Source organism: Vanellus vanellus (genome assembly GCF_965231255.1).
Source record: "Vanellus vanellus genome assembly, chromosome: 4".
In the NCBI taxonomy this organism is placed as follows: Eukaryota; Metazoa; Chordata; class Aves; order Charadriiformes; family Charadriidae; genus Vanellus; species Vanellus vanellus.
In genome coordinates, this window is record NC_138909.1 from 21,097,125 (window position 1) to 21,124,165 (window position 27,041).

The following is a 27,041-nucleotide window of genomic DNA, read 5'->3' on the forward strand; positions in this document are numbered from 1 at the left end:
TAAGTGATGATAATTCCTGGATAAGCCAGGCAAACAGTGAACCTGCTCTAAAAAAATGAGACAGGATGTCTGATCCTCTGTAGAACAGCCGTTAACCAAGTTTACACTGCAAATCTCTAGCTGTAATAGTATGACTAGCTAAGGAAGTGAATTTACCATTTTAATTATGAAGTAAGTCCCTGCACTTCAATGAACTGATCAAGAGGTTAATCACAAATTTTTGAATCATATATTTTTTCCTGCTGATATTAGATTAGATTACTACTTGAGTTATTACTAGATACCATGTATCTGTCTTGCACTGTCTACATAAATGTTTTGACACTATAGTTGCCTTTTAAAGTAATTGGGAGAGCTTAGAGGAAATAAGGTCATCTAGAAATAAAAGCTATCCAATGAATAGCCAAAGCCATCTCTGAGTTCTGACATTGTTGACTTGGAAAAAGCAATACAGCAAAGATGCATACAGAACACTTGGGACTTGCTCATGGTCAGCTTGGCTTTTACTGCCATCTACTGAAATACCAGCATCTCTCCCGTAGCCAATAAATTATTTACAGCTGCTGTGTTAGAGGGTAATGTCGGAGGTCACTTAGTAAGACAGATGACCCTTGTAGGCATTGGAGGTGACCATCTAGAGTGCCAAACATCAACTCTAGTAGACAGAGACCCTTATATTGGACTATGCCAGCCCCCACTGAAGGACAGCAGCCACTCAACCTCTATCTGTAATGAGGGTCTGGAAAGTCTTCCACATCTGCTCTTCTATAGTAAACTTATCAAGAGGCGGGCAGCTCCTTCCTGCTCCCATTGCTGCTCTGTCACCACCCCACCCCCCCCAGAGAAACTAAAGGATGCTACCAACTGGGAGCCATCGTAACTTACTTGGCCAGTTGTTTTAGGACTCAGAAATATCACTTGCCAGGTTGACAGAAGTCTATCCTATTTATGGATGATCCACCTTTCACTAGGCTCCCAGCTTTTCTAAAAATCTAGTAGCACTACAAATATAAATGCATAAACATGTTGTTAAAAAAAAAAAAAAGTCAAGGTATTAGAGCCGTGGATTGAGCCAAAACCTTTGACGTAAGAAGACATCAACATCCTTCAGATTTTAAGACAAAAAGACTAGCATGAACAGAGACCGAAAACAAATTAATCGTATTATTACTTGACTGAAGCGAAAAAGGAGCTAAGGTAATTCACATCAAAGCTGGAATTACAACCTGAACAAGATCACTTCAAACTAAAACATAACCTCTGGAAAAGAACAGCTATTGATAAAGCTCTGCTTTGGCTCTCCATTACCAGAGAGCTCTCTGTGAAAACCTCGGCAGCAAATCACACAATAAGACTCATATCTGGCAGACCAAAAGGATGGGTCGGGAGTGCACAACCCCAGACTGATAAACATCAGAAGGGCCACTTTGACACTTCATTGCTGTGCATAAGCATTTCAAGTTAGTCCTGCTTATCATGACATCTTTACCAAGTTGTTTCATCTCATTCCACACAGCATTCTCCAGCCACTCCAGTTTCAGAAAGTGTTTAATCTTTTGTAGTGCAGAATCACAGAACGGTCAGGGTTGGAAGGGACCTCTGGAGATCATCTAGTCCAACCCCCCTGCCAGAGCAGGGTCACCTACAGCAAGTTGCACAGGATGGCATCCAGGCAGGTTTTGAATGTCTCCTGAGTGACTCCACAACCTCTCTGGGTACCTGTTCCAGTGCTCTGCCACCCTCAAAGTAAAGAAGTTCCTCCTCATGTTAAGAAGGAACTTGGAGCCAGGCTCTTTTCAATGGTTCCCAGTGACACGATGAGGGGCAATGGGCGCAAGTTAGAACACAGGAAGTTCCATTCAAATACACGGAAACACTTCTTTATGGTGAGGGTGACAGAGCACTGGAACAGGCTGCCCAGGGGGCTTGTGGAGTCCCCTTCTCTGGAGATTTTCAAGACCTGCCTGGATGCAGTCCTGAGTAATGTGCTCTGGGCAATCCTGCTTTAGCAGGGGAGTTGGACTAGATGATCTCTAGAGGTCCCTACCAACTCTGAAAATTCTGTGATTCTGTGATTCCTATGTTCAAGTTTGTGCCCGTTACCTCTTGTCCTATCACTGGGCACCCTACCTGTTAAGAGTCTCGTTACACCTCCAGTTCCAAAAAAACACTGTAAAATTGTTGGAGTGGGATCGGATCCGGAGTAACGACACGCTCTCAATGTGAGTATGGTCGTTCTCATTTGTTAGCTATTTTAGCAGAGTATACATAGACTACAGCGCAAGCATGCATAATAAACAACACACAATTGGTTCAAGCCTTGTGTTCACGCGCAGCGCTCTGCAATATGATTTGCTAAAGTCTCTTGTCCACACGCATAGCATACACTGTTTCTTGGCTTCGATTCCAGGACTGAATTCCATCTTCTTGATAATTCAGGACTTTCTTCTTTCTCCTTTTACGAGTCAAGGCCAGTTAAAGACAGTGTTTCTAATTATGCTCTGAGGCCATCCCATAGGCCTCTTCTCCCAGCTCAAACCCGGGATTGCTCACATCGATTAAATCGTGGCCTTTTCCTTTCAGGAATTCCTCCACATAAAATTACCAACCTAGAAAATAAAACAAAGAGCATGCTTAGCTTACCTTCCTTGGCACGTACTATGTTCTCATCACTTACCATGTCACTGCAACAAGCTCCCTTGAGAACACTGGTCTTCACCCCATCTCTCAGCACAGATAACTCTGTGTCCTGCTGTACCAATGCAGGACAAGGGTCAGTATTTCCTTCAGTTAAGATTTCAGACGTGTTTTATAAACAGAGAAGAAGGAAAAAAAGCTGTTTTTCATTTAACATTTTCAGGGGCTGAAACTGACAATTTCAAAAATTCAACTTATTTCGAGTTACTGCTTAAGAAAAAAAAAAAAAACAGGTCCCTGCAACACTTACACCAAGTGGCTCATTCCAGCCTTTATTAGAATAATTACAACTAAAATAAACATGGCACTTATATTTTCACAGCAGAACAAGCATCCTAGGAAGTAATGGGCTACAAAGCTGTAGTAATACAGTGGAAAAAAAAAACCCAAAATTAAATAAACCAAACCCAAAGCTTGCTGCAGACATTACAGCTGCTTCTGCATGGAAACCACAACTTCCGGACAGCAGAGTGCCATGCAGAGGCAGCGACAGCATCATTCTATGCTCAGAGAACTGCGGGACTGTCACACCAAACATGGTATCACCTAATTGTGTCCTAAGCCAGACTGAAAGCAGAAGGTGGAGAAATGAAGGTGGTTCACAGTCCTACTCAGCTCCCTTCTTCCAGCACAGCAAGCAGTTGATTGCCTCCATTCAGACAATGGGTATGCAATCACTGAGCCATCTGGGCTTCCATTGCCTGAGCTGTCCATTCTGGGGCTGTCTGACTTATCTTCTCCAGCAGGTTGTTAACCTGGAAACACAGTGACTGAATTTGCTTGTCCCAAGTCGGCAAAGCTTCACGAGCTGGAAAATAAAAAAAAAACAAACAAAAACAACCCATACAAAACAAAGTAAGTCTTAGCAATTCCCTTGCCTTTTGAACTCCAACCTTTTCTTCTGCCATTGCCCTCACCTACCTCACAGAGAAAGCCTTCCTTGCAGCTACATCATGCTCATTTCTGTATTTAAAAGCTACAATGATTTTGGCTGTCTGTTACAAGCCTAACTCCTGCATTGCAAAGTAGAACTAAACAGAGAACTTTCTGGTGAACCTGTTCCTACAAGGAGACTGATGTAATAAATTCACACTTTCCTGTGGGTAAGAGAATGCACAGTAAGGAGGCTGGGTGAAGTGTGATCCTCCATTAAGGCAAACTCTGCCACCTCCTGGCCACGGCAAGACACAGCGAGCTCACTTCAGATGGAAAATAAACTTAATTTCCTTATCCTGTAAGGCAGCAACTCAAAAAGGTCACTCAGAATGGTGCTAAAATAAATAAATTACTGTGGTCGAACTTACTCTCAAAATGAACAATTCCGTCAATCTGATCAATGAATCCATTCATGCGACCCTCAGTTATCATCTGAGAAGCTATCTTTTCTGCCTGAAATAATGAAGAGAAAGATGTTAGAAACTTCTTCCACTCTGAAAGAAGTTAAAAATTAAGAATTCATAGTCCTTGTGGGTTTTTCAACATCTCCACACATGGAGGGGGGGAATCCCACAGACAACACTAATTATGAAATTGTCCTGGTTTGAGTTGAAACAGGATCAATGAGGGGAGCATCTGTCGGTTCCATCTGGGGTCCCCCACGTCCCCAGTAGCTGATTTGGCCTAAACCACGACAGAAATGATTAGACATACTATCAGAGGCATCTAACTCTACTATTGTTCATTCAACATCACATACCCTTCCTTCTCATAAGACGTGCTAGACATTTAACCTTCCTTATAATATGGAATATTTAATTATTTCATAATATTGAAAAAAAATTCCTAATATTTACCACAGCTATTATCTCATGTCTTTGATGCTCCTTGTTTTCACAAAAGATGTAGAAAACTGATACCTTAGCTGCAGGGATCTCTAGTAATGCTCCAAGCTCTTCAAAAGTAATGTTGTTGTAAAGTTTGCTCGCAGATAGTAAGTTGTGTTCAATAACAGCTCTGTCCAGGATACTGGATCCTTAGGGGTTAGATGAGAAAAAAAAAATCCACTATTATAAAGATTGAAATACTCGGTTTATATAGTAAAGCAGATGGAAAATGCTTTTTTTTCCCAAGGGTTATGTGTGCAGGTCAAGATGCATCTGCCTTGCATCAGTGTTATGCTATGCACAAGAAAGTGAACAAAAAGATGGATGGCACGTGGTTAACTTTAAGACAGCTAGCTTAAACTCTTTTACTTAACTTCTAGAATAATCAAGTGGAGCCCTTGGTTTTGCTACAAGACTTGAGGGAGTTTGACCTCCTGCGATCAGTTTCTAGTTTGCCAAAGGGAAAGGCCATTGCTTTTTTTTTATTTTAATTCACTACAGCTCTTAGGGGTACAATTAACCTCTCTCTTACTGTGCTTGTATGGTGATAAACTCTCATCTAATTTCTCTCTTCTTGATTTAACAATTTAACTCATTTTCCCATTAACCTCTACTTGAAAATAAGCACATTATTAAATACCAATTAACCTGCACTCTAGCTTATACAGACAAACAGTACAGTTTATAAATAAACAACAAACTGATCCAAGGAAAGGACTGTAGCTTATTGTTAGTAAGTACCTTTAACCAGTTTTCAACTCTGCAATAACACAGTTGTTTATTTGTCCTTAATCAAGTATTGTTCATCAGAAGTTTTTCCGGATTAAGAGGCATTTCGTGCTTATGTATTTTTTCACTTCAATATTCTTCTAATTTAGGAAATTAAGACCAGTGTGTTTAGGATTCCAGTGAAGTCATTAATTCACGTTATTTCTCACTGTTCAGAGGTTCCAGGAAGAACAGAGCTAGTAAGACGTGAGTGAGAGGGATCAGAAAACAATTTGGAGACAGTGTGAAGTCCAAGTCATCCTCTCACTACTTGTCATCTTCCTGTCAAGTCAGGAAGCAGTTCAAATAAATTTATCATCCGCGCAGACCATTTACAGCCTGCATGCACATCACGTGTTTCTAGGCATCCTATTTATAACAGTGCCTTAGAACTGGAGAAGCTCAAAAGGACAGAGACTCAAAGTGTAAGGCATGGTTAGAAATACTGGGAGGTTGTCAGTGAAGAGGACTGTACTTGGATAGAGAAACAAGATTTTTACAAGTTATCTTCTAGAAGAGTATTTCAAAACCTTAAATAGCCAATGAGAAAGATGAACTATGGCTAAGAAGCTTTACTATTAAATTATACTCATGAGGGTAACATGCTGGGAAATAATTTTAAAATAATCATATAAGCAATACTAAATTATTTTCCACCACACTTCTTGACTGCATTGTCAAGAAATCCAAATCCTGTGGATGAACACCTAGCATTACAAGGATTTAGAGGAATACGTACCATCGGCTGTAGTTGCTTTCTGGTGAGGCATTAGCATAGCTGCAAACTCTTGGAGTTGATTTCCACGGATAATTCTGTCGAGATACATTTTCTCCAAGATCCCATAGGCTGCAAGTTGCTGGCATCTCTCATCCTTGAAGAGTGTAGCAAGCATGCGAGAACGCTGCTGTCCTAGGAGAGTCACGAAGAATCCTCATAAATGATCACCAAAGCATTGAGTATTCAGAGGTAAACAACAGAAAGTCATCATCTTTTTTCTCAATATATGCAATTAACCAACAAAGCTCTACTAATGAAGGAACTCGGTTGTGTTCAGTTCCAAAACACTGTTTGCCACTGACTATCTTTTGCGTCTTTAGCCAAGATGTCACCTTATCACTGGCAAACACATGGAAGTAAACCAACTCTGAGTTAACAGTATGCCAACAGGTAATTTTGACACCATGTTCACAATTTCAGATTCTTCACCAAATCTTAGTGACAAGATTCCTCCCCACGAGTAATGCACAAGCTGACTTGCTTCAGGGGATATGAAACACCTATGTTGCATCTTTTATACCAAAATGTGTATTTTACCTGCTGATGCCAAAATAGTACAGTGCAAAGCATGCTTCAATGCCTCCAGTCGCTCAGTTTCATGGACTATGCTCTTATAGGAGAGTTCATTGTATCTTTGGGCAGCCTCAATGAACTTTCTTCTGTAATCAAGAACCCGAGCATAGCAAACCTAGAAGGAAAGTATGTCTCAAAAAGAAAACTAACAGGGGTGGCTGCATAATATAAGTGTATATAAATTGCTACATGACAGCTCTCATAAATATTGCTTTACTGTGTCCTAGGGAAATCTGTGTCTTTGAACAATTAGCTTGACTTGTAAAGCTGTTGCTTAAGTATACATGGAAAGCAACTGAAAGGGCATTTCCCAGCACTATTCACATGTTAAACACTGCAAATGTCTGAACACCAGAAACTAAGTAAACGAAATATTGTACAGCTGATATTTTACCTATGTAAGCTTCCCCTTCACTACTGACATTGACAGCTAGCACTCAGGTAGCAATTTACATGTTTCAATTGTTTGCTTTCCCCTTTCAGGGCTCTAACAGCATCTGGTATTTCTCACCTCCTTTCCTTTGTGTTTTTCTAATGCTTATAGAAAATATTTACACTTCCAAAGGAGCACACACTTTAAAACACAGCAAGCAGGGAGACAAAAAGGGAAAACCAACAAACCAAAATCACCACACCCTGAGTTACAGCTCATGGCACATCTGCTTTGTGTTGTAGAATTTTAAACACCACATTTGATTGGTACTGTCACACTATAGTTATCACTCACTGCTCTTCCTAGTTACTAAAATGGTTTGAGAAATTAGTGTATGAACTATGTATGCAGTTAACCCACAAATAAGCAGAAAGACCAGCAGTTACTTCACCAATTGAGACTGAAAGCTACTTTTATGGATGGGACTTACTATTTAATTACTGTTGGGGGTGGAGGGGTCTTCCGTTCTCCCTAATATTGGACATGATTTTTTTCCCTCTTAGATTTACAGACAAAGGTGTAGGCAGTATCAACAATATTTCAGGTGTTCTGAATCTTAAGTTGTATTTTCAATCAGTAAAGCTGGTATTTAAGGAACCTTTACAGACATCTCCAAATCATCAGGAATAAGCTGTTTAATTATTGCTAAGATGTAGCTCACAAGCTCCCAAAACCATTTAGAAACTTTTCCCTTTGCCTTTATTCTCATTATGAAAGTTTTAGTGTCATTGCATAAAAACATCTCAATGTGGAATCATCTCCCTTTAGAAAGAGAAAGCAATAAAGCAAGCTAGACGACCTTATAATGGATTTGCAGCTGTTCGTTAGTTGATTCATTCTGAAGCAGGGAAGCTCGATTAATATAAGCTTCTGCTTGAACTGGGTCATCATCCTCCAGATACAGCCTGGCAATTTTCAGGTAGGTCTCCAGTTTATAATCTACATTGTATTGTCTGTAGAGAAACAGAAAAGCAAGTGCTCAGAGTTGCTCCACAACTACCCTTGCTCTTAGCTGTTCTAAACATATATTAGATTCTTAAGCACTTGGCAACATTTGCTTTACCCTCCTTTCTTCTTCCCTAACACCAAAATTAGTGCTCCCTGTTCGGGGTAAGGAAATTTGAGATGAATACCAATATAGAACTGGCTCCTACAAATACCAGTAGAAATAATGCTGTTCACCAAGACACAAATATACACTCTAATAATCTATTTTTAGTGGATTGTAAGTTTGCCATAAGTGGTGAGCCACTTGAGTTAAGAAGCAAACTGGCAGTGGAACAAATAGGTGCTAAACAGGCAAAACCTACAGCAATTCCTTCTATGTGTGTACAGAGAAAGAGGATAGGAAGGACAGACAGAGAAAAGTAACAGCAAGGGTTCTAGGCTTAGAAAAAAAAAAAAAAAAAACAACACAGAAAACCCCACAAAAAATCTCAACTGCATTTGTTAATACCCTATTTCAAACTATGTCTGCATTTTGAACTGTAAAGGCAAACAAATGGAAGAACTGCCACTTTTCAAAAACCTTTCAATAACCTTAAAGGCATTTCTGTAAAATAGTGTCAAAAAGGCTTTTTATCAACAAGATTAATAAATAAGCAAAACTTCTGGTGCAGTATTCTGATTTACTAAAGTGCTTACTGCAACATACAGTCATCAAGCTATACTTTTGTCATCTGGCAAGAGTTCTGTCCTGAACTACTGAAACTCTAGGAAAATATGCAACCCCAAAATTCTCACTCGCTGGTCTAGTTAAGTACAAAGGGAGCAAGTATATTGAACAACGCATACTGTGACTAGCACAGTACTTACTTTTGCCCTGTTTCCAAAGGGATCCCCACCAATACTTGTGCTGCATTTCTCCAGTCTTCTTCTTTCTCATAGATTGATGCAAGATGTTGCCTTATTGAAGCAACCTAAACAATAATAAAATCAATAGCAAATGCTATAGAAGTTGAACGGTTCTGTATTAACTTCCACAGTATTTGTTCTTGTTCATTAATCCCCTCAACCCATACCTCAGCTTCACAGACACAGCAACCTGCACACACGCAACCATGTGAGGAGTCCTGCGTTGGACTCCTGGATCAAACTTTAATACCAACCTTTTTAAATATAAGTGCTGATCTGAAGCATTTCCACTTAAGCTTGTGACCAGATAAAAGGAATTTATGTTCAGGGAATGAGAAGTAATAACGTTTTATAATGCTTTTAAAAAGATGAAATGAGGCTTTCAAGAACTAGAGCACCAAGACTCACAAGCCATTTCTTGCAGTTATAATTCCTATCATGCCTGTGAGATATAAATGCAGGAACTTCTACTTTGTAGAGCAGCTGTCAACAGCTAAAATATCAGTGCTTACAATCTCGGGTTTATCAGCAGAAGTGTGGCTAAAAAAAATAAACCATCTGACGTCTTGGATTTAATTTATGCATAATCATAATAACATATAGACAAGCATATTCAGTTAGTACTTAGAGTAAAACCGGCTTAAAATGACAAGAGATAAAGACGAGCAAATACAAATCATGACAGAAACTGCCTTGCTTCTCAAATACTAGATCCTAAATGCTTTTTATATAAACATCTGTTAAGAACTCTCAGATGATGGTGAATACTCATATAGCAAAACCAAGAACTGAACTGAAAAAGAACTGCAGCACTTTCAATAGTTAACTAGAATTGGGTTTTCAAGAAAACATTGTTTTCATGGTGAAATGATTATGGCTAAAATACACACACAGATACTTATTTTGAAACAAAAGCTATTTGTCAAGATGCTTCTCTCTTTAAATCACCTGCTTGTTCCATTAGTTGGGTAAAATGCAATACAATGAGTACCAGTCTGTCTCTGGTACCACCAGTAGCTCAAGTAGCTACAGTACCTCCAGTAGCTCAAGTATTGTTTCATTGTAAGAAGCCATTTTCTGGTAGCAGAGGAATTACATGCCCAGCATCCTGACAAAGAGACAAAGTCTGTATTCTTTGCATAGTCCTAAGCTCAGGTTTTGCATGTACAGGAATGCAAAATGGGATGCTAAGTAGGAATATCTGTTTTGAATAGCTTTTTTAAAGACTTAAAATAGTCAGCAGATAAGGGAAAAAAAAAAAAACAAAGCCAAGCCTGCAAATCAAGAAACCCTCGCCATTGATCTCTCACCTGCTCTTCAAATGAAATAACTCTAGGCTGTATCTTTTCCAAGGTGAAGTGGTAAATTTCTTTGGCCGTGCTGTCAGGAAGACTCGGAAGATGGGTACAGAAATCTGTCAGTAACTGACGTGAGATCACTAAACTGACATTCTCATTCACCACTGGTTCAGAGACACATGGAAGAAAAAGACATAAGATAGATGCAACGCTTGTCAGTGCCTTCACTGTAAGTGATCATTTGATTTTATATTAAATTTGAATATTTCAAGTTTTTAAATCTGTATCTGTGATGGAGGGTTTTTTCTTTGTTTTTAAAAGGTGGATTTTTTTCTCTCGGGAACAGTTTGTTCATACTAGAAGTCACCAGAGTTCTAACCCCTAACAGATAATTATGAATTTCTCACTTTGATTTATAGTTTAGAGAGATGTTTCATTCTGAATCGCTGTTGTCAGTTGCTGAAACATCTTGGACAGAGTAAACCTTTATGCTAAATTTCACTAGGTTTATTCTCAATTTAAAAAAAATACAACAGGTATAATTTATAGAGGTATTCAATAAGCCAAACGTCCAGCACAACACAAAAAAATCCTAACCATTTCTTCTTGACAGTTTTTCAAACTAACTTGACACAGGGGAAGAAGAGGGTTGTTAGTTTAAATACCGCCTGGCTTCCAGTATCAATTTTAGCATTCAACAGAGACTACTTTATGTTTTCAACTTCCAACACTGTCACACTGACAGGTTGAAAAGTTATAACTTACAAAGCTTACAAGTCCATTCGCCCTTAACTTCTGAATGTGGTGATGATGGTTCCTCTTCTAGTTGTGTTTGAGTTCCAGTAGGACCAAATTATTATATATTTATGTAGCTTCACGTAGAGTTAACAAATATGCAATCCCACAGACCTCTGGCCTTCACTCAACGTGCAACCGATTACACCAGATGCACTTACTTGCTTCTACAAAAGCTTTCAAAGCTTCAAGTTGTTCTACACCCGGCAGCTGAATGGCTTTTTCCAATATTTGACGATATCTGTCCACAGATTTAAAAAGAAATAAATTTTAAAAAATCACTCTCATAGGGCACATTTTTTCACTACACGTTCTGTTTTCTGCTTATTTTCTATGTCAGAGACCTACTTTTGCTTATATTTTCTATACCTTTGAGGTGGCAATTTTCCAAAGTGTCTGTGCTGAAATGTCAGGAACATTCACCTGGAATTAGTATCTGGCTCTTTTTAAATCCCAGGACTAGATTCTCAGATAACATAGCTCATCAATTTGCTCTTTGTGTATGTGTGTAATTTTGAAGGGTTAAAAAAAAAAAAATCACAAACCTAGGATAGTGCACAGAAAAAGTAATGAAAACTACATGGCATGCAGATTAAGATTAATAAAGTTAGTCAAGTGTTCAAAATGCCATATTCAATAAGAATAAGAAACAGTGATGGGGGTGGGAAGTAAACAGTATGTTCTGGCCACTTGACATGAGCATAGGTACAGACTATGCATTTTTAAGTATTTATTCCTGCAAAAATAGCAATTTAACTTTGCTTGGGCCATAACCTCAGTGTGTGAAATACTGAAGTACTACATTCATGTTGAAGCCACATTTTGAGGTGAATGTTTCCAAGTTCTTAAATGAAACTCCTAAAAGTGAAGCAATTCCTCTAGAAAATAAGCAACTGGACTGGGACTTGAAGAATTTCAGTTGACTGATCCACATCTGACTGAACCCTCGGGGGAGAGTAAAATCTATGTTACACACTGCATTGTGAGTAGCTCAAGCCCCAAGGTTTGCCATCCAAAATACCCACCTAATGAAAATAATTAACAATAATAATGGAGTTACTGACATATCTACAGCAGTCGAGGAAAATAAACTGCCTGAGCAGTTTTCGGCTGCCTGCCCGTCGGCTGCGCGACTCAGGGGAGGCGGGCAGACACGAGGGAGCTACGGCGAAAAGGGCTAAGGCCCCACGCGGGAGACTGCGCTAGGACACCACCACCACAGTGCAATCCGTCATTAGAAATAAAAAGTAAATTAAAAATGACAGAATCACGAGATGAAATCTTTCTTTGTTTCTTCTTTTCATTTGAAGAAGCGCGGCCGTTGGGCAAAAGCCGCCTCGCCCGCCCGGGGCCTGACGACCCCCCCCCCACCTCCCCCCGAACGGCCGTAACCCTCACGGCCGCTCACCCGCCTCGGGGAGGCCGGCGCCGGCACTCACTTGCCCGCCAGGTCCTTGTGAGAGCCGCTGGAGTTCATCAGCTGCGCCAGGTCCTGCCTCACTGCGGCCGCCATCTTCGCCAACCCGCCGCCGCCCTCCTCGCGCGCGCCGCAGACCTCCTCCTACCATAAAGCAGCGCCACAGGCAGGCTAGAGGGGCCGCGCCGCGCAGGGATCACGTGGCAGGGAGCGTCTGCGCGGGCAGAGCCCGGCCGCGGGGATAAAGCTCGGACACACCTCCCCTCGGAGCCGCAGAGCGGCACGTATAAAGATATATACATATATAATCGCGCGTGGGTGTGTGCGCGTTGTCGGCAGTCGCAACACGGGGAAAGGCGAAGGCCTGTCCCTCGAGCGGCGCGCGCGGTCCCGGAAGCAGGCGGCCCGGCGCGGGTGGGGCGGTCCCGGAAGCGCGGGGCGGCGCGGCGCGGCGCGCGTGCGCGCGGCGCTGCGCCGGCGGTTGCCAGGGCGGCACGGCGCAGTATTATGGGATGCGGCGGGGGAATGGCGCGGGGCGCGTGATTTTGAACAAACACGGCGGCTTCGTCGCGGGCGCTGCCGCCGCCGCCGGGCGCGGTAGCGGAGGGGAAGGGGTCGGCGGCGGCGCGAGGCGCGGAGGGCGTGCGGCGGCGGCAGCGAAGAGAGGCATCGATAGCGGTGGAGGAGGAAGAGCGCCCGCCCGCCTGGTGAGCGCGAGGGGCGGGAAAGCGACGGCGGGAGGACGAAGAAGGGGGTGCGGGCACGGCTGCGTTGGCGGGGAGGGAGCGGCGGAGCGCTGACAGCCACCTGCTGCTGGGAAGGGACAGGCCCGGCTCTGCTGGGCGCGCTCCCCGCGGCGGGGCGGCCTCCCGGGCGGCCCCGCCGACCTCCCTGGGTTTGTGGGGACAGCTGTCCCGGTCGTCACTCCACCGCGGGGGATGCCCTCTCGGCGGGTCTCTTCACCGCTGCTCACTGAGATCAACTGCGCCCAAAGCTGCAGCGGACCGGCGGGGTTAAAACGGATCGGGGGGGTGGCGGCGAGGGTTCAACGGGGATTAGTTGAGCCCTCCTCGGATCGGGGGTCTATGCGGGACCTGCCGCCGCCCCTTTCCCTGCCGGTCCGGAAGCAGCCGGGGGTTGGCGGCGGGGCAGCTCGCGGGGGACGCCCCGCGGACGGCGGGGAGGCGAGGCGGGGCGGTGCTGCGCGGCGGGGGCGGGCCGTGAGGGGCGGTGGTGACGGGGTGAAAATGGCGGATCTTTCGAAATACGGTGGCGGCCGCTGACGGAGCCCGGCGGTTCCCGGCCTCCCCTGCGCCGCTCGCCGATGAGGTGAGGCCCCGGGGGGCGCGCGGAGTTAACGGTCGCCGGGGGAGGGGGCGGTGGGCAGCCGTTGCCGGCGTCGCCAATAGTCGCGGCCGCTGAGGCTCCCCTCGGTGGGCCTGGGGCCGGCGGGGCCCGGCTTCTCTGGCCCACGGGACACCGCATCGGGCGGTGGGGAGCCCTCGGGACCGGGCGGTCCCGGACCCCCGGCTGTGGCGGCGGCGGGACGCGGTGGCGACTCGCTTAGGCCCGGGGAGGCTCTCCTCGCCAAACTTGCCGGTGTGGGCCGCCGGAGGGGACCGGGCTGCCCCCTGATGACCTGCCAGGGCCTCGCCGGACTCGGTCCGCCGTGAGGACGTGCTGCCTTTGTCTGTGGGGATGCTCGCTCGGGCTCTGCCCTGCAGAGTGAGGTGCGGTGAAAAGGGTGTACCATGTTTTCCACACTTCCTTAACTTGCTCAAGTGCGAGGGCGTACCTGTGCCTTCAGCCTGCTGCTGCGCGGCCGTGGCCAGCCTCCGAGTTAAAGTGAGTTTAGCTGGACGATATTCTGGGATAGTCCCAGCTTCTCTCTTCATTACTCTTGCACATCATGAGGCATACTGGCGGTCAGAATGTGTTATTAATTATTTGTGGCTTTGACTTTGAAGCACATCGTGTACTAATTATGTAACATCTGGTACGGAGGTTTCGAGTTGTGGAAAGCACTGTGACATTGAGAGCATGTGAAATTGTCCACTGGAACACAGTGTGAACAGGAGGAAAGCTCTGACTTAAGATTTCAAGTGAAGAAAGAACAGATATTTAAATTATCTGTCATTAGTTTCATCCTTTTGAACAGTTGCTTGAAATATATTACAGTTATTGTAAAAAATACTGAATATAGAAAAATAATTTGGAATATTCTTTGCAATGTTTACGTAAAGCTGGCAATAACAAGCAATGCCTCGTGCATGTTATATACTATATGTATTTATTCACAATAGGGTTTTGGCTTATTGGAGGCGAGAGTAGTGGATTATCAGCTAAGAATATTTCTTATGTCAGGGGAATCTTTTCATAAAATAAAATGCATTACACTTTTTTTTTTTTTTTTTTTGTTCCCCAAGACATCCAGTTTACATATGCGTCAGCAAGTTATAAGTGTTAGTTACATGCCTTGTACAGACTTGTATAAACCTACAAAGAGATGTGTGGCTGTGATGTCTGCCCAGTGCTCTCTTAAAGGCTGGCTTGGAGAATATGTTAGAAAATACAGCCCAGATTCTCTGATGGGATAAAAAAGTACTTCATGCTTGTTGTAATGCGGTAAGTTTCAAAAGTTTGTTATGCAAGGTTGATTGTTTAGGTTATCTGTGAAGAACTATATGCTGTTACTTGGTTTGCTTGTACTTCTGTGATGTCTAAGCTGAGATAGTTTGTGACTGAATGCTGTGAATGGTTCAGCTAGAATTCTCAAAAAGCCTTAACGGTTTCGGATTGAGTATCTGCTAACCACAGGTTAATTTGAAATGTGGCCATGAAGAGTGCTGTCAGATTTCAGCCTCAGAGACATTGTTCTCTCATATGTTGAGTTAGCTTTTATTTTAGGTTTAGAAAAGCAGTCAAAGTGCCTTAGATTCTTTTCCCTTACACTTGTTTGAAAAATAATTCATAGGGGGGAAAAAAATCCGAGTAAGGTAGATTAGGGGGGTGTGTTTTGATTTGTGCTTCAGCAACAAACTGTGCTTCCTTATGTGTTGCTTGGCCTGCTTGTGCTTCTGTTCCCTTCCTGTGCTATAGAGGTAGTGCTTTCTTACTTCACGTGCTGTTAGAAACACATCTTAATGTCCTACACAATTTGTATACTATACACTCTATATGTATACTACACAAGTACCTGGGAGACAAACTCATGGTGGTTGTGTTTGTTTTTTTTAATTTTAGCTGCAGGAGCTCCCAATAAGAAGTGGAAAATGTTTCTTGAACTCTTGATTCAAGTGTTTTTTGCCAGGCCTTACATTTGAGTAGCTTGGTTTACTCAGTTGGTTAGAAACCTGGTAAGTAGCATGTGGCTTTCAGTACAACCTGTAACTAGGGTTGCTCACTTGACAACAGTAGAAAACATAAAAGTTTTTCTTGCATGAGAAAGAATGGGACTGCCATAATAATCCGTTGACCAGTGATGGGGGTGCACAGCTACATGATGAGAGATATTCGGGTTTCTCATGTTCCAGATACAGATGTAGTTTAGTGGCTCCTTAAATCTTCCAACTTGTGTGTCATTTCTCTTTGCAAGATGTACTTCTGCAATCAAACATGTTGCGACCCACATGAGGGTTATGTCCTTAGTTTGGGGCTCTGCTGTCTGTTGTACGAGTTTTAGGAACATACCCAATCCCCATCTCTGCTGTTAATCCAAAGGAAGAAAAAAAAAAAAAATCCCAGACCACAGTTTCTGCTATGGACTCAAGCCTATCTGAAGAATGTTTTAGAAACTTCTTTAGATGAATCTGTTGTTCCTGTGAAACAGGTTTGGGTTTCGGTCTTTTGTTTTTTTGATCTTGTTTGTTTTTTATATTATTTTTATTAAAAGGTTCCCAATCTGCTCTCCCCCTCCCCCCAAATTTTTGAATGGAACAGGAGACACAATCTGCAAACAAGTGTTTTTAAATCTAGTTAATTGTTAATATTGTATTTGGGCAGAGCTTTCCTGACAGCTTTTGTAGTTTTGTACTTGTTCTCAGTGTGTTTTTCTAAATGTTACTCTCCAATTTATTTCAGACATGTGGCTGTGCACTGCTACAATACCATGAGCATTTGTTGGTGCTTTGCTGGTGAGGCTCTTCCATGCTTTCCCCTTCTCTTGTGCTTTGTAAACACTTTAGCTGTGGTCTATGTGTAGCTGCTTAAGACTAATCTCCATTAAAACTAACCTGGCTTTTGTTCTAGGTTAGAGTAAAGCTACACAAAATGGCCTAATGTAGTCTAGTGTTCTGCTACCACTGAAAGTTGGTTGTACTCTTCACCTTCCTTCTGTGGAGGGAGTAAATTCCTAGCTGGGAGGGGAGGGAGGTTCCTAGGTTTCCCCAGCCCCCTAGCCCAGCTGGATTAGTGGCTGTGTTGCGATTCCTTGGTGCTATTCTGGTGCTCATAGACTTTGAACTGAGCTATCTCAGCACGCTGACACGTTAGAATTTGCTCACTACTTTATGGAGTTTTCTTCCTGGGTTGAACACCAGCATCAGCAGCATGGAGAAAGCAGGGCTGTGACAGCCCCCAGTTTGGTTTGGATGGCTAGCTTTAACCCAGCTTGGTTTCTTCATCCAGGCTGCCCTTGCAGCTATATAAATGTTTGCTAGCACAAGGAGGAGGGAAAATGTTTGTATGGAAATGAATAGGCAGATGCCAAAGGAGGACAGGAGAGCTTTAGCAGTAGTGCTGGCTTAATACGCACAGGGAGTTGTATAAGGAAAGTAATGCTGCTGATCAAGTACACAGTGGTCAAAGTAGCAAAGGATGCTATATGTTTTTCACAGTAAATCCTAAAAAATCATAGCAGGTGCTTGTTTTATTAGTATGTAATTACCAGTTTGTTGACAGATGAGGTTTTTTAGCTGTTGTTTCTCCTTTTAAAATTATGATGGAAGCTTAAATTACCCAGAACTAGCCAAGGGAAGAAGGATCTCCTCATAACTGGTATGTGGGCAAGTGGTTGGTTTGTTTGAGTTTTTTTCCTCCAGCCATTCTTAAAAAAACAACAACAACAAAAACCAAACAAACAAAAGAAACCAGCTAGATCCTCTATTATAAACATGGCTGTGGTGGCATGAGCTTAATCTTTCTTCCCACAGGGGAAAAAAAAACCCACCCCAAGCCGTTAACTGTGTAATATAAAACTCTCATGTCCGTATCACTTGATAACTGTTACTTTAAACACATAGAAGCTGCTAATTTGTGTACTTTGCCTGTTCCTCTGATATGCTGCACACAGTTTGTATGTATGGTGGGGCATCATGTAGGGAGCGTTCACTTAACAGAATGTAGAGTAATAGGAAGGTAATAGTGTGTGTTGGTTGAGTGAATTATGGTTGCCTTGGGAACTATTATTTTGAATTTTTGACTGTAGACAGTTAAATTTGTGGTGAAGAACACCTGATATTTTCTTAGTATTCCTTGTTACCAATGAAAAAAGACTGGATACTTACACTAGTTATGCATTCAGCATTTTATAAGGACTAAGGATGGGTTTTTTTCCTTGATGTAATTTGCCATTGGTATGGTTTTTGATAAAAGTAGAACCATGATCCTCTGGGAAGCATGCAGACAAACTGCATCCTTATCTTGTCTTCTGTAGAGAATGGGGAAGAAAATGGAAATTATTTTGTGTTCCACATACATATTTTTACTGGGTTAAAACAATTTGCTTTCACTCTGCTGTTACATATGCAAACATGGTGAGTTTGCAGTCTTAGATGATTAATTTTTCCATTTACCTTTGTTAATCATAGCTTTCTTACAGTTTAATTTTTTGTTTGTTTGTTTCATGACATATTTTTTAAGGCAACCTCTAGCTCAGTAAGCCTAAACAAAAGAGACCCTGTTGAAAAAATGCAGTGCTGAGTGATTTTGTAATTCTTTCCCTTACAACAAAACAAACCTTTCAATTTTAGAGACAAAACATAGAGTGTCAGAGAGTAAGAAAACGGGGAATGAATAAAATGACACTTATTGTTGAAATGGTTGCAAATTTTTAAGTATGGCAATTAATTAGGAGAGTTGTAGTACAGTAAGATCGCCTATTTGCATTTGTGGTCTTTCATTTGATAATATGCCAATAGTACGGGACAAATCTTGGGCATACATATGCTTTTGTGAAGGCTTTTCTAGCAAATGAGAGAAAACTTGTTCAGTGTCAAGAGTTTCTTAAGAAGTTGGCAGCCTTCGAGGGGGCCTACAGGAAAGAATGGGGAGGGACTCTTTATCAGGGAGTGTAGTGATAGGATGATGGGTAACAGTTTTAAATGGAAAGAGGGTAGATTTAGATTAGATATTAGGAAGAATTTCTTTACTCAGAGGGTGCTGAGGCACTGGAACAGGCTGCCCAGAGATGTTGTAGATGTCCTGGAAGTGTTCAAAGGCCAGGTTGGATGGGACTTTGAGCAACCTGGTCTAGTAGAAGGTGTCTCTGCCCATGGCAGGGGGGTTGGAACTAGATGATCTTTAAGGTCCCTTCCAACTCTAACCATTCTATGATAACTGCATTTCCTATCTTTTTGTGCCGTTGATCTTTGTGAATTTCAGTTGCCTGGAATAGTTGATGTGTGATGTATGTACTTAGCAAAAAGTGATGGGAGAGGACAGCAAACAAGGAAATGAACCAGCATGTTCTTTATTTTGTTTTGGTTATAAAATTATTTGTTTCTCTAAGATTTTTTTTTTTTTCCTTTGAAATCAACTTAGGCAAACAAGTGACCTTCACTTTTTTAACTGTATCTTGGTTCTGCTTTGCATAGGTAGGTGCTCTGTTACTTGCACTAGCAAACAGTCAGGAATCTGTGGGGAACTACAAACCTTATGTTTTTATGTGGTGTATTCACTCTCTTCTTGAAATAAGTTTCTTCTGTTTGCTAGGTTATATGTATGAAACACTAAATGAAGAGTGGGTTTTTTCTGCTTGCAAAGAATAATTCTGGTGCCAGTGCTGCAAACTGGCCACGGCAGGACCAACAAGGTTGTAGTCAATTTGGCAGTAACAATGATATTAGCAAAGGTTGAGTGTCAGAGAGTAAGAAAATGTAATGAAAAATTGTTTCCTGTGAAGAAAAAAAAATAAAAATTGCATATGAGCTATGGATTCTCCCAGGAGAGAAGCAGAAAACATGAAAGAGGGAAGCTACTTGTGAATTTTTACCATTGCTACTGGGCAAAATAAGAGCTTATTCTCTCTCTTGAATGGGAAGGTGAGTTTTGGTGTTATGTCAGAAAAAAAAACAGAGGTTGAATAAAAACTTTGACAAGTTGTTTGTCCTGGATCCTTAACAAGAATTCTTAATGACATTGTTACCATGAGTTGTTATGCTTCTGCTTCTAATATTTGTTCATGGCCGCAAAATAAGCTTTGTCCTTGGAAGAGAGTGGTTTTTAGTTGTCCAGAGCAGAAGAACCTAGACTACCCTCAACAACACAGATGCTATACAGTTTTGCACAAGCTCATCATAGTCACTTATAAGTCATATTGCTGCTGCTCTGTTGGTTTTGATAGACTGTACAGTTTGATGCAGCTGTTTGCGTGCGTGTCCTGAGCTGGATTCTGGGGAAACTTGCTCAGGTGCAGAGAGATCCTCTTATTCAAGTACATCCAGCTCACTATGGGTATGTGGTGCTTTAACGCAGTGTAGCAATTGACTAGGGCAGCTTAGTAACAGCAGATAAGCTGTCAAGGCTACAGGTCAGCTTCCTGACATATATAACAACACGGTTAATCTCCAATCCCCAAAATTATAAATTGACAGTTGGCAAAAACTTCTTTTGTGTATACAAAGTTGTCTTACATGTAGTAAAGAGGAAAGCTATGAGCTAGGTGATCTTGCAACATAAAAAAAAAAAAAGAAAACAACTTTTTCCATGGAGAAACACAATTAAGGCTTTACATATAATTGGTTCTTCTCTTATTAATTCTGAGAATGAGATGAACCTTCTGGATCCGTTTCAACTCCGACAGTGTAGCAGTGACTTGTCCAACTGGTGGTAGAGCATGTTTGCCATGGAAATCAAATTGGGAAGGGTATTCTGTAGGGACAGAAAGGGATACAGTGAGCAGCACATAGGGTGCATGCAAAGAACTCTTTCTTCCAGGTGGCCTTGGTACGCTGTCTGGAATAAAGCATGTCCAGGGTTAGAGAAAGATACAGTAAATATCTCTATGTTGCTTTCAGGATATGGAAAACAAAGGTTGTAAGAGATAATGTGTGGTCCTAGTTACTGACATGCCTCTCCCTGGCTAGTCCTGTCTGTAAGATATTTTTTTTTTTGAGGTGTTTATCCAAAAGCTTAACTGCTGGTTTTCTGATGTAGACCTAATGAAACTTACCAGTTAGTGTTTCAGAAGCTCTTCAACCTTTTGTGTTACAATAAATGAGACTTCAGATGTCTGAGAAGCCTGTGTTTGAAGAGGCCCATGTGGTTCTCAAACAGAGATGAAGATTTCACTGAAATTCCCATTTCTCCTATTGAATTGATTGAATGGAATTTTTTTGCACAAAAGCCAGTCAGCTATTGCACAATCCTGGTTATTTAAATAAGTTTTCCCCAAAAGGAATACAGAAGTGCTTTATGTAGACAGTAGAGTGGGAGGGAGGGGGTAATAGTGTTTTTTGGCATTTGAACCAAGTCACAGTTTGCATGGAGGCAAGCTATTTATCTTCAGCTCAGTCCTTCTGCAAGGAAATATATTCTGTACTTGTTAAGTGTTGTTATTTTTAAGGCTGGTAGAGCTGCTGTGACCTGTAGATAGAAGCATGTTTTCTGGCAAATCACTGCAATGTAACTGTTTGAGATACTTTTGCTTTTCTTTTGATGCTTCCTTGGACTCAAAAATGAAGAAAGCCTAGTTAGATTTCTAGGCTAAGTTTAAAAAGCAATAGTGGCCATAACAGCTTTCACTGCTGTCCAAATCTTGACAGTACTACCCTGAAAGCATTGTAGTTTATAGTCTTAGATTTTTATCTGGTTTCATCTCTGCATTCTTCTAACTTTGAAAATAATCATATGATTGCATAAAACACACAAGGAATTAAGATTTTAGGACAAAATGCTTTTTCTGTGCCATGTTAGTATATTTTTGGAAATGAAATACCCCACTGAAATCAGTGTTGTGTATGTGTGTTTCAGTTGTTATGAACTTTATGTATTGTACCTTCTGACTGGGCAGCACTGCTGAAGTATACATGTGATGCACCACATAATCATTGCGCTTCCTGATTTGCAAAGTATCAATAAAATTGGTAGATTACAATTCTGTTGTGATGAACCTTTGCTCATAAATGCAGCACTAAAATGCACTCTTGCTGAAATTGCTGGCAGCAAGCCTAATCTTAAAAGGTGCCCAATGTGATAACGCCTGTTAAAAGTCTGTGGAGAACTCGATATGAAGCCTATGATGGCAGTTTTCATGCTTGTTGTTTTAAAGAGTGTTCTTGGTGTGGTATAGCTGTGTGTTCTGAATTCTTCTGTAGACCCACATTCAAGAGGCGTCCAGAACTTGGAAAGCAAGACCTTTATTTCAAGCTATATTTAAAAGACCAAAATCTGCCTTTCTTGGGACTAGTGATAAGTACTCTTCACATTTGTTAAGTTTTGGGGTTTTTTTCAGTCAAGCTATGTTCACTACATATATATTCATTTTAACTTCAGATTCTTAATGCTTTAATTTCAGCTTCCTCAAGATTACAGGAAATAAAATAATTTCAAGTTATTTTAGGGGTTATTTCTTTTGGTCTCCCCACAAAGTTTGCATAGAACGTAAGGTAAGAAATACTTCATTAAATGTAAAGGCCCTGGAATCTACAAACCCAAACATTAGATAGTTCATGGCAATGAACACTTTCAGAGTGTGTTTAATGATCTTAAGGACACCTGTGCTGTTTTGTTTTTCAGCTTTTGAGCTACTATGTGTTGTGAAAATGTCAAACTGGCATGCAAACCAAGGGAAATGAAGGGAAACGTTCTGATTTTTGTTTTCTATTTTATTTTTAGTTTGCATGAAACTCTGCTTGAAAGTAGACCATTGTTTCCAGTTACAGAAAGCAAACTGAACTGCTTTGAAGTGTTCTGCTGCGATAAATGTTACTTCCAGTTCTTTCCTGGAGAGGTGCTTTAAGTAAGTTGTGTGCTTAAACTAGCACTGTTTAAGACATTAGTTGTACCATGATAAAGCAGCCTTCAACACCCTTTTTAAGAGAAAAGGATGATGTATGGATGTGTATGGAATATCTTTCTGTGGTTGACAACATGCATTTGTTGGTAATCAGACCATAAATGGCTCTCCTAATTACTACTGTTTCTGCCTTCTTAGCTGGGACATGCCAGTGACTTAAAAAATATACACATATCAATGTTCTTTTACTTCTGCAGAACATTGCACTGATAGATCAGCGGGCAGCATTCACATAATAGTAATGCCTTTGCTCTTCAGTGCTCACTGGAATTTACTCAGCACCGGTCAGGATTAGACCCTTTAAGGGCACTAAGTAGTTCTCAAGAAGCAGATTTATCAAGAGCTTGCTGATCCTTGTCCATCCTCAGAAAGACATGGAAGTCTAAGTTTTCAGCTTGCTGTGGGCCACAAATAGCAAATGCTGAAAGCGTCGACTGATGATTGAGACAGATATCTATGCAAATTTGAAATGTAGACATGGCTTCAAATGCAGACTAATAGTAAAATGGCATGGGTTTCCCCCTTCTTAATGGATGGCTAACTAGCATGTGAGAGCTAGGTAACAGGTCTGAGCCATGCATGGGAAAGTAATATGACATTTAGGTGTTTAGTTTTCTACATACTAATGATACTGGGCGACTGCTTGGCATTTTGTTGTTGTTTTTTCAGTAATACTACTCTGTACCTCACAATGGCTAGAATGTTCTTCCTTACAAATCTTGTTTTGTAATTGATGTTACATTTGGCGATGTAGTATTTTCTTCTTGTGGTGAAAAGAGGGTTGTCCAATCCAGAGTTAGATATCTGTATGTTTTAAAATGCTAGTTTCCTACCAAGCAATGCACTTACATGTACATGTAATGTAATTCAGCCATTTACACTTTGTATGACATGCTGCTTTCATCAAAAACTTAGTTGTGGATTTTTTCCTCTTTCTCTCTAGCTTCCATTTTGCCTGAAAGGTTCTCTGTGACTCATGGGGATTTTTGGTTATGTACTATATCTAAGGTCTTTGTTAGTAAAAATTGCTTTTGGTACTTGGTGTGTGTAATCTAATTTCTGTGGTAGCATGCTGTGATTACTTGTATGTAAGAATTAATTTTGATGTGAAGAAAACAGCTACAGATCACAGGATGGCTGAGTCTTAAAGTATATTTCTAACAGTGGTTGTGGTGAAGGAAGAAGATGCAGTCATGTTGCATGCATCTCTTCTAAAGCTTTGGGTATGATCAACTAAAGATTTTTGTGGTGAAGGTAGTGTATTTTATATCAATATATTGGCAAAACATTTCTGCTTTGAAGGTAATAGGGCAGAAATTTTTGATAACTTAAGTGAAAGATTATTTTTTTTTTTAACAGCATGCCTACAAAGAACATCTGTGTGTTCCTCTATGGGTTTTTTTTGGCTCATTTTGTGTTAAACTGTCCTTGTCAATATTGTCAATATTTTGTAGTGTTATCTGTCAATGATAGCAGCATAGAGAGCTTGGTAACTGTTTCATGGTTGAATAATTGCAAGATTTTTTTTTTTTTTTTTTTACCCCTTCCATACCAAGAGCTGGCAGATTAGGAAGGGGAACGGAAGCAGGTGTATGAATTGCTGCTCCAGTGTTCCCACTGGATTGTACTTGGATCTCTCCTTTGTGGCAGCTTCCAACTACTCGAAGCCTAATAATTTTAAACTGCTTAATCTTGAAGTATTAAGACCAAAAAACATGGATTTTTTTCAGCTTAGTGGTGATATGTAAACTCCAGAAGGCTGCCATTGGAGAGGAAAGATAAGCAGAAGCTGCAAAATTTGAAAAGCATTCAAGTACCTAAACTTTGATTGTATGTGGCTGACAGGATTTCATGCTTCTCAGATAAATCATCATGGATCTATTCTGTATTTCCCCTACTTCCTCCTGCACTTGCTTTTGTTCTGATGAATGGATTTAGGAATTAAATAAATCATGTTTTTAAACTTTACTAGTTGAGAGATACGCTGACTTTATGAATACAACTTCATATGAATATTGTGGGATTTTTGAGTTTTAAAATCCTCAGTTTTGAGCCACAGCCTGCCAACAATACCCTGTTCCACTTTTATTTGAAAGAGAAGTGATGGTGTTGTCACATCTTTGTCTTGGCAAAGGGAATGCCAAATGTTACCCCTTTTTATATTGGCTAATGGGCAATACTGTAGTACTTCGTTTTTTCCCTCCACATTTGCGTTTAGAGTCCATTGTACTTGCAATGAACAATTATTTGTTAGGTTGTCCACTATTACTTTTCTGCCATTCATCTGACCCTAGTTTCCAGCCTCACTCCAACCTGCCCAGCTTACTAAATCACTTGAGAGACTGCAACTATTGGTGTTCTCCCTTCTGCTTTGCAAATTATTAGGTATACACCTTGATTCTCTTAAAAGCTAACTATGTTGTCTTACCTTTATTGATTTTTGGAAAAGACTGGGCCTTTTGCGCCACCAAGGGTTTGTGGAGATGCTCATAAGTCCCTTAATGTAAGGATTTTGATTTACTGGTTTTCAGGACCTGCAAAACGGTATCCTGTGGTACATTCCTCAGGAAGAAAATTGTAATAATTAATATATGGTCATATATCCATCTTCTTGTGGTTAGTGATGTAGTAACTATTTTCACATATGCTAGACATGTCCATGTGATTTGTCTCCTGGAGAGCATCCCCAGTTGGGACTTCTTGAGGGTAGGGATTTTTTTGTGGTGTTTCATGGTTCCTCTTCACACTTCTTAAGAGTTTTTGCAGTTCCCAGCTCAGGAAGTTGAAAGTATTTCCCTTGCTGGCTCTTAATAATGTTTCGCTTAAGTGTGTGCATCTTATCCCACCTTTAAAGAACTACTAGCTGCTGTATCTGGCAAAGATACTTGGTTTCAGTTAACATTTGCTTAGCATGCAGCAACAGTTTTACTGATCCCAAGAGAATCCCTGCTATTTTGGGGGCTCTGTTGAACTTAATACATTTATGAAGCTTTTGATTTTGGGGTGGGATTTTTTGCACTTTGAGGTAGGTGCTCATACAAAAGCTGTTATGGATTTGATTTCCCTATGTTCTGGTGAAAGTGACACTTCAGAATTTAGTTTAAAATGAACATTACCAATGACTTAAGGCAGGTCTGGCTAATGTTCTTAAACCTGTCAAGTTATATCAGAGTCTTCCCACGGCTGAATGTCACCAGTTCTGTGCTGTGTAATGACAAGAGAATGGGAAGGGGGCCACAAATGGTGACGAGTCCCTTAGTCCACTGGTTCGTTGTGATAACCTTGCTAACATGCAGCACCATTCCAGGACATCCTGTAAAGCTGGTCTCAGCAACCTTATTTCCGAGTTATCTGAATTTCTGAACAGTTTCCTTGTAGTACATAGCCTCACTGATGGTTTTGTTACATATGCTCATGTTAAGTGCTACACTCGAACTGCTCGTGGTTGCAGACTGGAAGGTTATTTTAGTGAAATGGGGGCATTTCTGGAGATGTAATAGGATGCAGTTAGTTACTGTAAAATACAGGCATTGTTGTATGTTGCATTTTGTTTACTTGTTTGCATATCAATGTGCTTTATTGATTCTTTTGATTTTTCCCATTTAGTGTGGCTGTTTGGCATGTTTTGTCAACGAAGGTGTTGATTTAATCAATCTCAACACTTTAACAGTGTTAGTTTCTTAAAGATTCTGCACTGACTGACATACTAGTGACAGAAAAGGAAAAAATAGATGACAGTTCACAGGTACTTGTCAGGCACCATTCTGTATTTTTGACAACAATGATGGCATTCTTTATCCTCTTCCTTATAACTCTCCTTTACTGTTTATGACATTATATCTGTATTCTTTGTGAAATAAAGTGTAGAGATCTGTGGTATGGTAAGATGATCACAGGTGGTTCACTCAAGCTGAGCTTTTGTCCCTGTCTTCCTTCTAACAGTACTCAGCATTTTTCGAAGTTGTTGCTCCAAGACTTTGCTGATGGTATGCTTTAGTCCCTTATTTTTTTTATGTGTTTGGCTGGTTGGGTGTCCTGAGCTATGCTGGGACAGCCTTTTTTCCAAACAAATCTTCATTATGTGAATTTCTTCTTGAGCTTTTAATTTAGTTGTATGGCCATTATTTTTGTTGGCTAAAGTTATCTATTTAGTAGTCTGATCCTAGAATTTTTGTGGAGTTCCCCGGTCTGATAGTGTGTTTAGCCACTTCCTTGGTTTAGATTGTTTTTTCTTCAGATTTTGAGCTAAATAACCGTAAACACTTACTGATGCAACATTTGGGGGCATTGTAGGTACAGCTTTTGCATTATCAAGTGACTCAAAGCATAATTGCTGATATGAAGGAAATTTTCAAGTCTTTTTAAATAGTT

General features: G+C 41.1%; 1 protein-coding gene across 1 annotated transcript; it reads right to left on the minus strand.

The window, feature by feature from the left end:
• Positions 1 to 2,956: 2,956 nt before the first annotated feature.
• On the minus strand, positions 2,957 to 12,809 carry COPS4 (COP9 signalosome subunit 4). The gene is made up of 10 exons (XM_082482779.1): positions 12,459 to 12,809; positions 11,181 to 11,260; positions 10,237 to 10,388; positions 8,888 to 8,991; positions 7,872 to 8,025; positions 6,604 to 6,754; positions 6,028 to 6,198; positions 4,554 to 4,669; positions 4,002 to 4,086; positions 2,957 to 3,505 (listed from the first exon to the last, which is right to left on the minus strand). Exons 1-10 carry the CDS (start codon positions 12,530 to 12,532, stop codon positions 3,372 to 3,374), a joined length of 1,221 nt encoding a protein of 406 aa, XP_082338905.1. The 5' UTR covers positions 12,533 to 12,809; the 3' UTR covers positions 2,957 to 3,371.
• Positions 12,810 to 27,041: the final 14,232 nt, after the last annotated feature.